Source organism: Carcharodon carcharias, chromosome 1 (assembly GCF_017639515.1).
Source record: "Carcharodon carcharias isolate sCarCar2 chromosome 1, sCarCar2.pri, whole genome shotgun sequence".
NCBI classification, from domain to species: Eukaryota; Metazoa; Chordata; class Chondrichthyes; order Lamniformes; family Lamnidae; genus Carcharodon; species Carcharodon carcharias.
The window spans coordinates 161,521,139-161,535,382 of record NC_054467.1 but is presented as its reverse complement, the minus strand read 5'-3'; the positions used below and the strand labels follow the sequence as shown (position 1 = coordinate 161,535,382).

The 14,244-nt window shown below is 42.8% G+C and overlaps 1 protein-coding gene across 3 annotated transcripts in view; it reads right to left on the bottom strand.

Moving 5' to 3' along the window:
- Positions 1–14,244, bottom strand: part of micu3a (mitochondrial calcium uptake family, member 3a) — a 168,502-nt gene that overhangs the window by 132,169 nt on the left and 22,089 nt on the right. For all 3 annotated transcript variants that reach the window (XM_041190688.1, XM_041190850.1, XM_041190769.1), the window contains exon 2: positions 11,501–11,654. In XM_041190688.1, the coding sequence (XP_041046622.1) occupies positions 11,501–11,654 (154 nt within the window). The remainder of the gene's footprint in view (positions 1–11,500; positions 11,655–14,244) is intronic.

Below are 14,244 nucleotides of genomic sequence, written 5' to 3'. Positions count from 1 at the left end.
AGTTGTATGAAGTGTATCAGCTGATTAAGGTGTAAGTGAGGTGTCCTTAATGCAGAATAGTCTGGAGATCATTGATTACAGATTTCTGCAGAGGGAAACTATTTTAAAAGTGGTATTTTCTGTCATTCTGTTAACAAGACACCCAAACTTACTTATGGCTGCTTTTCACAAGGTTAGGCCATCAGCAGACCTTCACACCACAGACCACATTTCTCTGCCATCCCCTTCCCACAGTCAGATCTTCTGTGGAGCAGGTGTAGCATTCCCTATGAATATATGTCATTTTGTATGTCATTATTTATGGAGTGTTTGCAGCACTATAGGATGAAACAAAGGAAGTTTATGTACCACTTTACTGCAAGAAACACCACAGCATGTCATTACTTTCATTTTGTGGAACAAATGCCTCCTTTGACACTATGGTGTTACCTCCTTCTTTCCCACTTTCAAACCAGACAACCCTTAAACTGCTCCCTATCCTTCCATTTGAAAGAAGGAGGGAATAGATAGTTATAATGATATATTTAGATGAGCAAAGATGGAAAGAGGCTTTAGAGCAGCAGAAACATTGACATGGACAGGTTGTGCCAAATGGGCTGTCTCTGTGCCGTACATCCTATGTAATTCAATGTAATCTTCTCTATACTACCTCCAAGGACTTGACATCCTTGCTGAAGCATGATGCCCAGAATTGCACACAATACTCTAGCTGAGGCCTCACCAGTGATTTGTAAAGGATTAGCAAAGCTTTATTATTTCTGTATTCAATGCCCTACTTACCAAGTCAAATATTCCAAACACTTAACCTGCTTTATCAACTTGTACTGCAACCTTAAAAGATTTATGAATATGAAGGTCCCTCTGCTCTTGCGCCACCTTCAGAATAGTACTATATAGATTATTACAGGACATTTATATGCAACAAAGCAATGATTCCAATACCAGCCCTAGGGGACACAACTGCATACTTCTTCCCACTCAGAAAAATCTATTCGTAATTTCTCTCTGCCTCCTATCCCTTAGCCAATTACCTAACCAAATTTTTTTATTAACTTATTCTTTCATGGGATGTGGAAATCACTGGCAAGGCCAGCATATTGCCCATCCTTAATTGCCTTTGAATCAAGTAACTTGCTAGGCCATTGCAGAGGGCAGTTAAGGGTCAACCACATTGCCTTGCATCTGGAGTCACATGTGGGTGGTAGATTTCCTTCCCTAAAGAACATTAGTGAGCCAGATGGGTTTTTATGACAACTGATGATAGTTTCATGATCAACATTACTGAAACTAGCTTTATATTCAAGATTTATTAATTGAATTTAAATTCCGCCAGCTGCCAAGGTGGGATTTGAACCCTTGTCGCCAGAGCATTAGCCTAGACTTCTGGATTATTAGTCCAGTGACATTACCACTTCGCCACCATCTCCCTGAGTTACCACTGTTCCTTTAATACAAGGTGCTACTATTTTTTGAATATGTCTGTTATATGGTGCTTCATCATTCATCGACATCCATCCATCAATGAAAGATGATGGACATGCAGAGAACAATCCATTTCAGATGGGGTGTCTCCATATGACACACCTTTGTTGATGGCTGAAGATCCGTGAGAGGCAGGTCTGCCACAAGTGCCGTATGTGAAGTTACCAGGTGTCATTGTGGGTTGTTGTTTCCAGCATTGTCAAGCTGCTGCAGCCATTAATCAATGTGGTACTGCACACCAGTCCACGGGAGGTGTCGCCATTTTCCTCTGTCCTCAGCTAATGGCTGCAAGATGTGATAATCAATGTCTAGGGCCTTCATGTCTCGCTTGCAAGCATCCTTGAAGCGGAGCTTTGGGCATCCTACTGGTTGCCAGGCTCTGGCTACCTCACCACACAAAGTCTTTGGGTATGTAACCGTTTTCTATCCTGAGGATGTGCCCAAGCCAACAAAGCTGCCTTTCAAACTTGAAAGCTCTGCCTTTGAGAGTATTACCACGTTCATGATTTTGTTCTTCCAGGATATATCGATAATGTGCCACAGACTGTGAACATGGCACTTTACACATATATACATACCAATATACACTACTTTCATCTACCCTCAGTTACTTCAAAGAACTCAGGTTGGTCCAAAATGATTTTCTTTTAACAAATGCTTGCTGGCTGTTCCTTGTTAACACATGATATTCTTAGTGAAAATTAATTTTATTCCTGACAATGATCTCTCATAGCTTCCACACCACTGAAGTTAGACTGATCAGCTTGTAGTTACCACATTTCTCCCTCTCATTTTTTGAACTGTAGTGTAACAGTTGCAATTCTCTTGTTCGCTATCACTCCCACACCCAAGAATGCTTGTAAGATAGTGGTCAAAACTTCTGCTAGCTCCACCCTAGTTTCCCTCAACAACCTAGGATGCGTCTCATCTGGGCCAGGGGACTTGTTATCTTTGAATGTTGCTGGGACTTGCTATCTTTGAATGTTGCGGGGACTTGTTATCTTTGAATGTTGCCAAACTATTTAGCAACTCTTTTCTATCTATATTTATCCTATCCAATGGCCGGAATCTTATTGTAGCATCGAGTGTCCTGATGTCCTCAAAGTGCATGGGACTTCCACTTGTAGTTGAGACAGTTGGGCAGCTAATTAGGTATTGTTGGAGGAGGTGCCTAGCCAATCATGAAGTGGGGGCAGACAGAGAGTCAATGACCCCACTGTTACCTTATGGAGGTCAAAGATGCAGGTGCCATGTTTAAAGGGCAGCTGGACAAGTAAACATTCCCTGCAATCCAACAGGATCTATCTAGTTGTGTGAGTGGACACCTTGAGACACCTAGGACCTTTTAGTCTTTCCTCCTCGGATAACGACAACTGCTGCTACCACCTGCTAGTCTGGAGTGATGGCCCCGTGGCTTAGCAACACCACCCTACAAGTTCTCCTCCAGTAATGGAAGGAAATCCTGTTTCTCTGTGATTGCAACATGGGGATAAAAGTGGCAAAAGACAAAAAAGTCTGAAAAATTGTTGTGACAAGGAATCATGTAATTATAGCACTTTTATGATCTGTAGTGAATGCAAATGTTTCTAGGCCACTTCAAATGGGTGGAATTATTAAACTTCAAGTGGATAGAAACATTCGGTTTTTCCTTTGTTTACTTTCTTTTATTGTCAAGATTGCAGACTAATGCATTTGTATCAAATCACTAAAGTTAACTCAGAATTTCAACATTTCAGTGTTTAATGCAGTTAGCACTCTGGATGAAGTAAATACGAATACCAGAACATGACCTATTTCTATCTTGTGCATGAATGATGGAGTTGAAACTTAAATTTTCACAATTAAAGAAAAAAATATAGAGTATAGGCTTGGTGCTTTCCTTGGGATCTCATTGTTTAGCCCAATTTATGTTTATTTTAAATTTGAATGTAGTCGAATCAGATTGGTAAGATACTTATGAGTAACTTGACATCAGCAAAATGGACACCAACAATGGGGGCATTTTTGGATCTAACTTCCTAATTGTGTTCATGGAGGAAACTCCAGGTCATGATCTACCATGCTGATATAAAAGCAAAAAACTGCGGATGCTGGAAATCGAAAACAAAAATACCTGGAAAAACTCAGTAGGTCCGGCAGCATCTGCGGAGAGGAGCACAGTTAACGTTTCGAGTCCGCACGACTCTTCAACAGAACTAAGGAGAAATGGAAAAGGAATGAAATATAAGCTGGGTTGGGGGGGGGGGGGGGGGGGGGGGGCGGTGGGTGGGGGGGGGGGGGTTTTGGGACAAGAAGAGCTGGATCGAGGGCCAGTGATAGGTGGAGATAACCAAAAGATGTCACAGACAAAAGGACAAAGAGGTGTTGAAGGTGGTGAAATTATCTAAAGGAATGTGCTAATTAAGGGTAGAAAGCAGGACGAGCAAGTTACAGATAGCCCTAGTGGTGGGTGGAGTGGGGTGAAGGAATTGAAAAAGGCTAAAAGGTAGAGATAAAACAATGGATGGAAATACATTTAAAAATAATGGAAATAGCTGGGAAAAGAAAAATCTATATAAATTATTGGAAAAAACAAAAAGGAGGGGGAAAATTGGAAAGGGGGTGGGGATGGAGGAGAGAGTTCATGATCTAAAATTGTTGAACTCAATATTCAGTCCGGAAGGCTGTAAAGTGCCGAGTCGGAAGATGAGGTGCTGTTCCTCCAGTTTGCGTTGAGCTTCACTGGAACAATGCAGCAAGCCAAGGACGGACATGTGGGCATGAGAGCAGGGTGGAGTGTTGAAACGGCAAGTGACATCTCTTGGAGAGACCAAATGCAGACTGGGTGACCGCTTTGCAGAACACCTTCAGTCTGTCCGCAAGCATTACCCAGACCTCCCTGTCGCTTGCCATTTCAACACCCAAACCACCTCCCCCTCCCCTTAAACCAGCTTATATTTCATCCCTTTTCTATTTTTCCTTAGTTCTGCTGAAGAGTCATGCAGACTCGAAACGTTAACTGTGCTCCGGACCTGCTGAGTTTTTCCAGGTATTTTTGTTTTTGTTATCTACCATGCTGAATTTGATTTACTTTGTAATGCAGCTTAGACAATTGAACAAACTGCAACTCCAAAAGCAGATGTCGTAAGTCACAAGCTTAAAATGAGGTTTTACATCAATTGTCATGTATTGGTCAGTTTCCACATGTACACAGATAGCACCCAGTTCTATTTCACCAACACCTCTCTCAACCCCTCCACTGTCTCCGCTTGTTCGACATCCAGTACTGGATGAGCAGAAATTTCCTCCCATTATATACTTTGAAGACTGAAGCCATTGTCTTCGGTCCCCATGACAAACTCCATTCCCTAGCCACCAATTTATCCCTGAGGCTGAACCGGACTGTTCTGACCCCAAGATGAGCTTCTGATCACATACTTGTAGCATCACAAGATCACCCATTTCCGCCTCTGTAAAATTGCCCGTTTCCACCCCTGCCTCAGCTCATCTGCTGCTGTGACCCACATCTATGTCTTTGTTACCTCTAGATTTGACTATTTTAACTCAATCATGGTTGGCCTCCCACACTCTATCCAAAGCTCTGCTGCCCACATCCTTAATCACACCAAGTCCTGATCACCTATCATCCTTATGCTCACTGAATTACATTGGCTCCTGGTTAAGCAACTCCTCCACATGACAGCAGATCTCCTGGTAGCAGCAACTACAAGTGGGACGAGACAGGAAGCATCTCAGGACATTCTATTACATTAATGCCCCTTTATAAATACAAATTGTGTTATGTACATAAAAACTTTAAAGCACTGTAACTAATTTCTCCAAACATATGGTGGCAGCCACAATCTCCAAACTAATTTGAGCTAGATTTCTAAAATTAATACTTTTGTCTCATTTTACAAGGTTTGCTGAAACAAAGTTACAAATTGAACGCCCTATGTCTGTCAACAGAAACGTTTATGCTGGTCAATAAAGAGATTAGGGCACAAGTAAAAGAAAGGCCAACTACCCAGTGCTTTATTATCAAGAAAATGGGTTTGGCACACAAAAGTTCAGCACAGTGACCCCACACTAAATTCTCACATACTGGTCCGAGAGCAAGGCCAAGGGTGCCCAAAATTCTGAAAGCGAGTTCTCACCAGTTGCTGCCCAGATGGAGTCTGGGGTTACTAGGGGAGGATAAAAAAAGTTTGCCCAGAGCAGGCTTGACCTGTACGTTGACAATGGATGATGATCAAGACTGGGAACTCTGCTCAATCAAGCTTGGGAATACTGAATCCCAGCTAACATCTTGGGGTTGAGTATTGTGCACAGGATGAACTTGGAAATCTCTTGATCTGCAGAATTTGCTCAGAGAAATACTGGGCCATTGAGGTTTTTATTTGAGCACTGCTTTAAGATTTTTAAAAGCACAGGCTTTGGAAGAGGATGAATCTTCCAAATAAAATGTTATTGAAGGCGCTCAAAAGATGCAGAAAAAACAATTTTATCAATAAGTTATGGTATGTTATTGTTAACTATATAACTTAAAAATATTTTAGTGCATTGGTGATCTTAAAGCAGGTGCCATTGGCAGGAGGAAAAGGAGAAATAAAAGCTGCATTGTTGCACTTCTGCATGGTGCTTGCAAACTGCCCTGTCTGGACATTGGTTGCCAGCAGCCCTATTTCCTCCCAGTTGAAAGCCATGCTCAGAGTCGAGCGGACACTGACAGTCTTTCCCTCACTGACCAAACTCCTGAAGTTCCTCCATCACTGGCCAGATCCCTGCAGACTCTCCCTCACTGTTTGATCTCCCAAGGTCCGTTTTTCACTGACAAAGCCCTCGCAGTCTCTCCTTCGATGTTCAAGCTGTCTCATGTACTGGGCCACATTTGATCTTGCAACTGTCTTCATGCTTTATGATGTACATACGCTCTGTACAATCCCTTCCTCCTCACCTAGCAGCTTGTATTGTGGCACCATGGCCAACAATGCCACACATCAACATATTGCACAGACAAGCAGGGACATACACAAAGTGCAAGCACCCCTCTGTCAAAATCAACAGCAAGTCAGTTTCCTTTCTGTCGCTGCATTTGGAAGCTCAGTGTAGTTTGTTAAAATGTTTAAAGTGCAATATGTTTCAGAAGTCAGAATAAAAATTAAAATTAAAATTAAATCCATGTTTCCAAAGACAGAATTCTACCAAAAGGTAGAAATCTTTCATCCCTGGCAGCCGGATGCCTTTCTGCTTGTCAAAGATGGCTTGGACAGAGATTAGCAGCTGTGGGGTTTACAAGTGAAACTGTGTTCAGTGCAGAAGAAAGGTCAATGACCCTCTGCAAGAATAAGTGGCATGGCGTAGTCACTACAAAGTGGCGCTCATAAGGGCATCAAGCAATATAAATGTAAGAGTAGAGAGGGATGCCAGGCAAGAGATTAGGTTCTGGACTTCAGTACCAGATGGAACATGTGGACTAATCTGTGGGAACCAGTTCATATTGTGCGAGTCGCACCAGTTTCAGGAGAGTGCTTACGTGGAACATTTACCATGGAGGTGACAGTAGCTGCCATAAGTCTGCATGCTCACTAAGGAGTTAGGAGTCCACTGAAATAACGCTCAATCCTTCTTTCCACCTGCAGGACAAAAGTGAGCCTAATACCAGGGAGCAGGTCGAAATCAAAATCCTGACCCCCACAGAAGAGGAGACAGCAGATCTGGCAGGGGAAGACAGAGGCCGTTCCTGTACCAACAGAGAGACTTGAGTTTCAGGACATCAGAGTAAAATGTCTCCAGCTTGGTGTTCAGAAGTGGGCATACAGGATACAGATGTGATGCATTGATGGGGAAGGGGAACATGCATAACAGTCAGATAATTCTATGCGTTCAGATAATCACAATTGCAACAGTCAACGAAAGGGGCCTGTAGCAAGCCCAACATCCACCTCTGAGGATGATGAAACAGACCAGAGGATGCACAGAGATATGCACTGTCACATCATTCCCCTGCACCATCCACCAGCGCAGAGAAATCCACCTCGGTGGTTACGCTTTCACGATGAGACTCGGGGTCACAATCTGGTAAACACATCACAGACACAGGAAGATGTGATAGCCATGGCCCCTCAGAGTTGGAGGACTGTTGCAGACCAGGCCCCTTGCTGAGATCCATACAGAACGCGTGCCTCTGAATACAGCCGTAAGAAACCTGATACAGATGCAGAGACGGCCAAGGGAACATCTGGCAGAGATGCTGGAGGCCACGTGCAGCCTTGAGCAAGAGGTGGAGGAGTCCATCCAAGTCCTGAATTCTGCCATGGCTCCAGTATATGAGCGTACAGTTTCCTCCACGGAAGGGTTGGCAACCTCCATGGAGACGCAAGTCCAGCAGAACACTCAGTGGCTGCCAGTTATGTGCTCAGACCTGCATTCCATCACTCTGGCAAGGGTTTTATACAGCAGTGGCTAGGTGAGAGGAGACAAAATGCCTCCAGGTGCCCCTTCTCTTCCTGGAGTCAGGGGCTGCCATTAATAATGGCAGACAGAGGAGTACCAGCAATCTATTCTCTGGGCACCATCTCAGGGCATTCCAAGGGTATGCTGCCGCTCCTCCTCCCCTCTGCCTGACCCCTCCACTCTAGAGCTGGCAGAAGCACTGGATGCACTTGACCCATCTTGCCTGCCTGAGGTGAACTGTGGATAAAGGCAGGCAAAGATCCAGTCAGCACAATCTTTATGGCCCACCTTCCTGTCCTGAGAACCTTGGACCACTAGGGAGCCTTATACTTCCCTGGTCTTCATTCACCCAACCCTTAGACATCTTCTTCCTCAACCTGTACACTGGAGGCTTCTTCATGCTGTCGCTATGTCCTTGGACACTCCCACATTGACCCTGGAGCTGAAAGCCATCATCCTGTACCATCCCTCAGTCACATTTGACCTTCTGATCCATCAGCCTTGATCCTCACTTCAGCACTCTTTCCCTGCCTTTATTGACCTCAAGCTACCTGCCATCATCCTTGCTCAATTTTCATTCCATAAGGTGCCACACAAAAGGTGAATAGGCAAGCTAAGCTCTCATGAAGCGGGGGGGTAAAACAGGACTGGTTAATGGACAAGAAGCATAGAGCGGGCATAAATGGAGCATTTTCAGGTTGGCTGTCTGAGATTAGTGGAACATCGCATGGATCAGTGCTGGGGCCTCAGCTTTTAAAATCTATATTAATGACTTAGGTGAAGAGACAGAGAGTAATGTGTCTAAGTTCCCTGATGATACAAAGCTAGGTGGAAAGGTAAGTTGTGGGGAGGATCCAGAAAGATTGCAAAGAAAAATGGACAGGATAAGTGAGCAGGCAACAAGATGGAAGATGGAGAATAATGTAAGGAAGTGTGAACTTATTCACTTAGGTCGTAAGAAATGAAATGCAGCATACCTTTTAAAAGATGAGAAAGTTGCAAGTTTTGATGTTCAAAGAGACTTGGATGTGCCCCGTATAAGGATTGCAGAATGTTAGCATGCACGTACAGCAAGCAATCAGGAAGGCAAATGGTATGTTAATCCCTTTATTGCAGGGGGATTGGAGTATAGGAATAAAGAAGTCTTGCTACAATTGTACAGGGTTTTGGTGAGACCATATCTCAAGTAATGTGTGCAGTTTTGGTCCCCACAATAAGAAAGGATATACTTGCATTGGAGGTGGTACAGCGAAGCTTCACTAAATTGGTCCCTGGGATGAGGGGGTTGCCTTTTGATGAAAGGCTGAGTAAATTGTATCTATATTCACTACAGATTAGAAGGATGAGAGGCAATCTAATTGAAACATATAAGACTCTGAAGGGACTTGATAGGGTGGACCCTGGCAGATTGTTTCCGCTGGTCGGGGAATCTAAAATATGGAGGCAAGTCTCAGGATACGGGACCGATTATTTAGTAATGAGATGAGGAGAAATGACTTCACTCAAAGGGTTGTGAATCTCTGGAAATCTCTGCCCTAGAGGGTTGTATATGCTACATCGCTGAATACATTTAAGGCTGGGGTAGACAGACTTTTGGTCTCCCTGGGACTCAAGGGATATGGGGAGCGGACAGGAGAGTGGAGTTGAAGCCCAAGATCAGCCATGATCATACTGAAAGGTGGAGCAGGCTCGACTGGCCATGTGGGCTACTCTTGCTCCTATATCTTGTGTTCATTCACCCCAGGTCTGCTGCACCCCCCACCCAACCACCACCCTCACCATCGATCTGCCCCTTGGCACCCTGGTCTCTCTGGTACTCTTGACCTGCCATCTTTCATCATCAACTTCCCCCATCCCCTTGATTTCCCTCTGTTTGCCTTGACTCTCAGGCCCTCACCATTGACCTTTTCTCTACAACCCTGGATCTCCCAATAAACATACTCGGCCTCCCATCGGTAAATACTGACCTCCCTTGTGTAGTCCAGCTTCCTTCCTCGGTCCCCAACAAGATCTTATAAGTCCGCCACAACACTCTCTCCCCAGTCCCCCTTGAACAGCCAGCATCCTGCCTCCTTCCGGTCAGCCAGGGCCCGATCCCCTTGCAGTGCAACCACCGATCTCAGTGCATCCATGCCTCTGCTCCCAGGGTCCAACAACGCTCCTCATGAAAGAAGAGCAGCTCTACTCAGTCCAAATCCACCAGGAAGACTACCTCACCTGCTGCACGCCAACTTTAGACAGTCGTGAATTTGAAGGCATGTGTTCCTCGTTTGCTGCAGAGTTAATTGCAAAGGTGCCATTTAATCTTGCCGAAATAGTGCTTTAATAAGTATGCATCGACATGCCAATACATTAAAAATAGGTTCCCGCCACCTGTCGTTTGGAAAGCTTGATCTGTCTTCAATCTGCTGCAACCTTCATCCCCAACTTTCATCCCACCATCAGGAACCTGGCATTTCATCTCCCACACAATTAATCTGCTTTGATTCCTGCTGCTGGTAGCAGCACATGATTCCAGCCAATATCTCTACTCTCCCTCCTCTACTGCAACATTAACTTCATTCTCTTTTGTGAAGACAGATGAAAAATACTTATTCAGTACCTCAATCCTGCCCACTGCCTCTTATAGAAGATTTGCCTTTGGGCCCTAATCAATCCCACCATTCCTTTAACTACTCTTTTACTTATGATATGTTTATAAAATAATTTTGCATTCCTTTTATGTTACCACTAATATTTTCTCATACTCTCTCTGCTCTTCTTGCATCCTTTTACAATTTTCCAGAGTACTCTGTGTTCTGCTTCGTTTTCGATTGTAATCCCTACCTGACATGTCATAAACCACCTTTTAAATTTTTTTTGATATCCATTTCCTTTGTCATCTTGGGAGCTCTAGCTTTGGATTCCCCACCTTTCCTCCTTATGGGACTATGCTTAGTTTGTATCCAAATAATCTCCTCCTTGAAGGCCTGTCATTGCTCATGCACCGTTTTCCTGTCCTATATGTTTCCAATCTACCTGTACTGCGTATCCCTTCTTTATTTGTACACTGCAGGCCTGAGGGGCTGAATTGCTTACTCCTGCTCCTAGTTCTTATGTTCTTCTCAAATCACTAAAATTAGCTCTCTTCCAGTTAGATATTGTCACCTTTGATTTTTCTTCGTGTTCTTTCATAAAAATTTTCAAATTATTTATATTATGATCATTATTACCAAGATGTTCTCCCACTGAAACATACTCCACTTGCCCTACTCCATTAACCAGAACTAGATCCAGCAAGCAGTGCTTCCATCCTTGTTGGGTTAGAAACACGCTGATTAAGTTTTCATCAAAATATTTTAGGAATTCTTCACTCTCCTGTCCTTCACTGTTTTTCTTCCAGTCTATGTTAGGCTAACTGAAGCCCCCTACTATTACTGTTCTATTATTTTTCAATTTCTTTGAAATTTGCCTCCAGATTTTCTCCTCTATCTTATTCTAACTATTTGAGGGTCTGTTGTAAATACTCAGCAATGTAACAACTTCTCTTCTGTTGCTTAAAATGGTCATATTTAAAACCACTTTGACAGTAAAATGTACTTACCTCTTGGTTCATCTGTAGTAACAGATTCAATGAAGTCTTGTGGAGTCATAAAAAGCTGACCTTCATATTCCATTGACGTAAACAGCCTAAATCTTTGTTCTTGGGAAGAAACATATAATTCCACATCTTCAATATCAGATTCTTCCCTTGCACTCTGTAAGGCATAAAATTCAGTTGTTGGTCTTCAATGTTTTTTGAATATTTATTTTTACATTCCTTATTCTGTTATTGCAGCACACAAACATGCAGAAATTACTTTAAAGGTCACCTATCTGATAAGATCAACTTCACATTTTGAACAAAACCTTTCTTTAAATACCAGAAGTTTAAATAAAGGTCTTTGCACAGAAGATTGAGAAGGACATTCCCTCGTCAAAACTTGCACATCAAGACACATCAATATGACTTTCCATTCCTCAGATAAATAATGAAATTCTTCTCTTTAATCATAGAAGACATTGCAAGTTTAGCATCAATATAAAGTGATTTCAGCTTTCACCAAGGCCAGATTCTGTAATGAAATATGCTGTGAATCCCTAGAGAAGGCAGTCTCAAATTCCTTTGACTTGAAATATAAATTTGGCATAATGTCAAATCTGGTTCACAAAAGGCTAATCACTGAACTGTTGCAGCACAGGAGGTCGCCATTTGGGCCATCATGTCCATGCTGGTTCTCCTAAGGAGCCATTATGATTGAACTTGCATGGTAAACCCACCTAACCTGTACTGAACAAGTATTTTGCATCAGTCTTCACTACAGAGGATACATGTAACATCCCAGAAGCAGCTATAAATCAGGAAATGGAAGGGAGGGAGGAAGTCAGGAAAATTGCAATCACCAGAGAAGTAAGTGGTATTGAGTAAATTGTTGGAGCTGCGAGCTGACAAGCTGGATCCTGATGGGCTTCATCCTAGGATCTTAAAAGAAGTGGCTAGTGAGATAGCTGATGCATTGGTTTTAATTTTCTGAAATTCCCTAGATTCAGAGAAGGTCCCATTAGATTTGAAGATAGCAAATGTAACTCCATTATTCAAAGAGGGAGGGAGACAGAAAGCGGGAAACTACAGGCCAGTTAGCTTAACATCTGTCAAAGGGAAAATATTAGAGGCAATTGTTAAAGAAGCTATAGCAGGGTGGTTGGATAAGTTCAAGGTAACCAGGCAGGGTCAACATGGTTTTTGTCCAAGGGAAATTATGTTTAACCAACTTATTGGAGTTATTTGAGGAAGTTAACGTGTGCTGCAGATAAAGGGGACTGGTGGATGTACTGTACTTAGATTTCCAGAAGGCATTTGATAAAGTGCCATATCAAAGGTTATTGCGGAAAATAAAAGCTCATGGTATAGAGGCATGGACAGAAGATTGGCTGGCTAACAGGAAGCAGAATAGGCATAAATGGGTCTTTTTCAAGTTGGCAAGATGTAATGAGTGGTGTGCCACAGGGGTCAGTGCTGGGACCTCAACTGTTAACAATTTATATAAATGACTCAGATAAAGGGATGGTTGCCAAATATTCTGATGACACAAAGATAGGTAGGAAAGTAAGTTGTGAAGAAGACAAAAAAGGCTACAAAAAAAATAGATAGGTTAAGTGAGTGGGCAAAGATCTGGCAAATGGAGTATAATGTGGGAAAATGTGAAATTGTCCATTTTGGCAGGACGAATAAGAGAGAAGCATATTATCTAAATGGTGAGAGATTGCAAAGCTCTGAAATGCAGAGGGATCTGGATATCTTATCACATGAATCAGAAAAGGCTAGTACGTAGGTACAGCAAGTAATTAGGAAGCTAATAGAATGTTATCATTTATTGTGGGTGGATTTGAATACAAAAGTATTCTGTAGGTTATGATAGGTTATGCTTCAGTTACGCAGTACACTAATGAGACCACACCTGGAGTACTGTGTACGTATTGGTCACCTTATTTAGGAAAGAATGTAAATGTGTTGGGAGCAGTTCAGAAAAGGTTTACCAGGCTAATACCTGGAATTGGCGGGTTGTCTGGAAAGGATGGACAGGCTAGGCTAGTATCTGCTGAAGTTTAGAAGAGTAAGAGGCAACTTGATTGAAATATATAAGATCCTGAGGGGTATTACAGGGTGGATGTGGAGAGGATGTTTCCTCTTAAGGGAGAATCTAGAACTAGGGGGTCACTGTTTAAAAATAAGGGCTAGCCCATTTAAAACAGAGATGAGAAGAAATTTTTTTCTCACAGAGGGTCACGAGTCTTTGGAACTCTCTTCCTGTAAAGACGGTGAAAACAGAGCCTTTGAATATTTTTAAGGCAGAGGTGGATAGGTTCTTGGTAAGTAATGGGGTGATAGGTTATCAGGGGTAGGCGGAATATAGATTTGAGGTTACTATCAGATCAGCAATGGTCTTATTGAATGGTGAAGCAGGCTTGAGGGGCCGAATGGCCTACTCCCGCTCCTTGTTCATATATTATTTGTATTTAAGGAGCAGGCATGCTTCCTTCCTGCATTCTAAAAATTTTTAACTGTTAAAAGCGAACTCTTCCCTGAATAGGTATCCAGGTATGTGCACAGCTTACTCTTGTACAAGACTATAATTTGCATCTGCCTGGGAAGGAGCCAAGTAATGCACATCTGGTTGTGCCTGGGTGAGTTCAAATACACTCTTAAAAAGCGAAATTAGTCACAACAGAGCTTTTATTACTGGCATGGAACATTATGACTCACAGGATAAAAACAGTAGTGATTTGTCCAACTCCTGGAATTTTTAA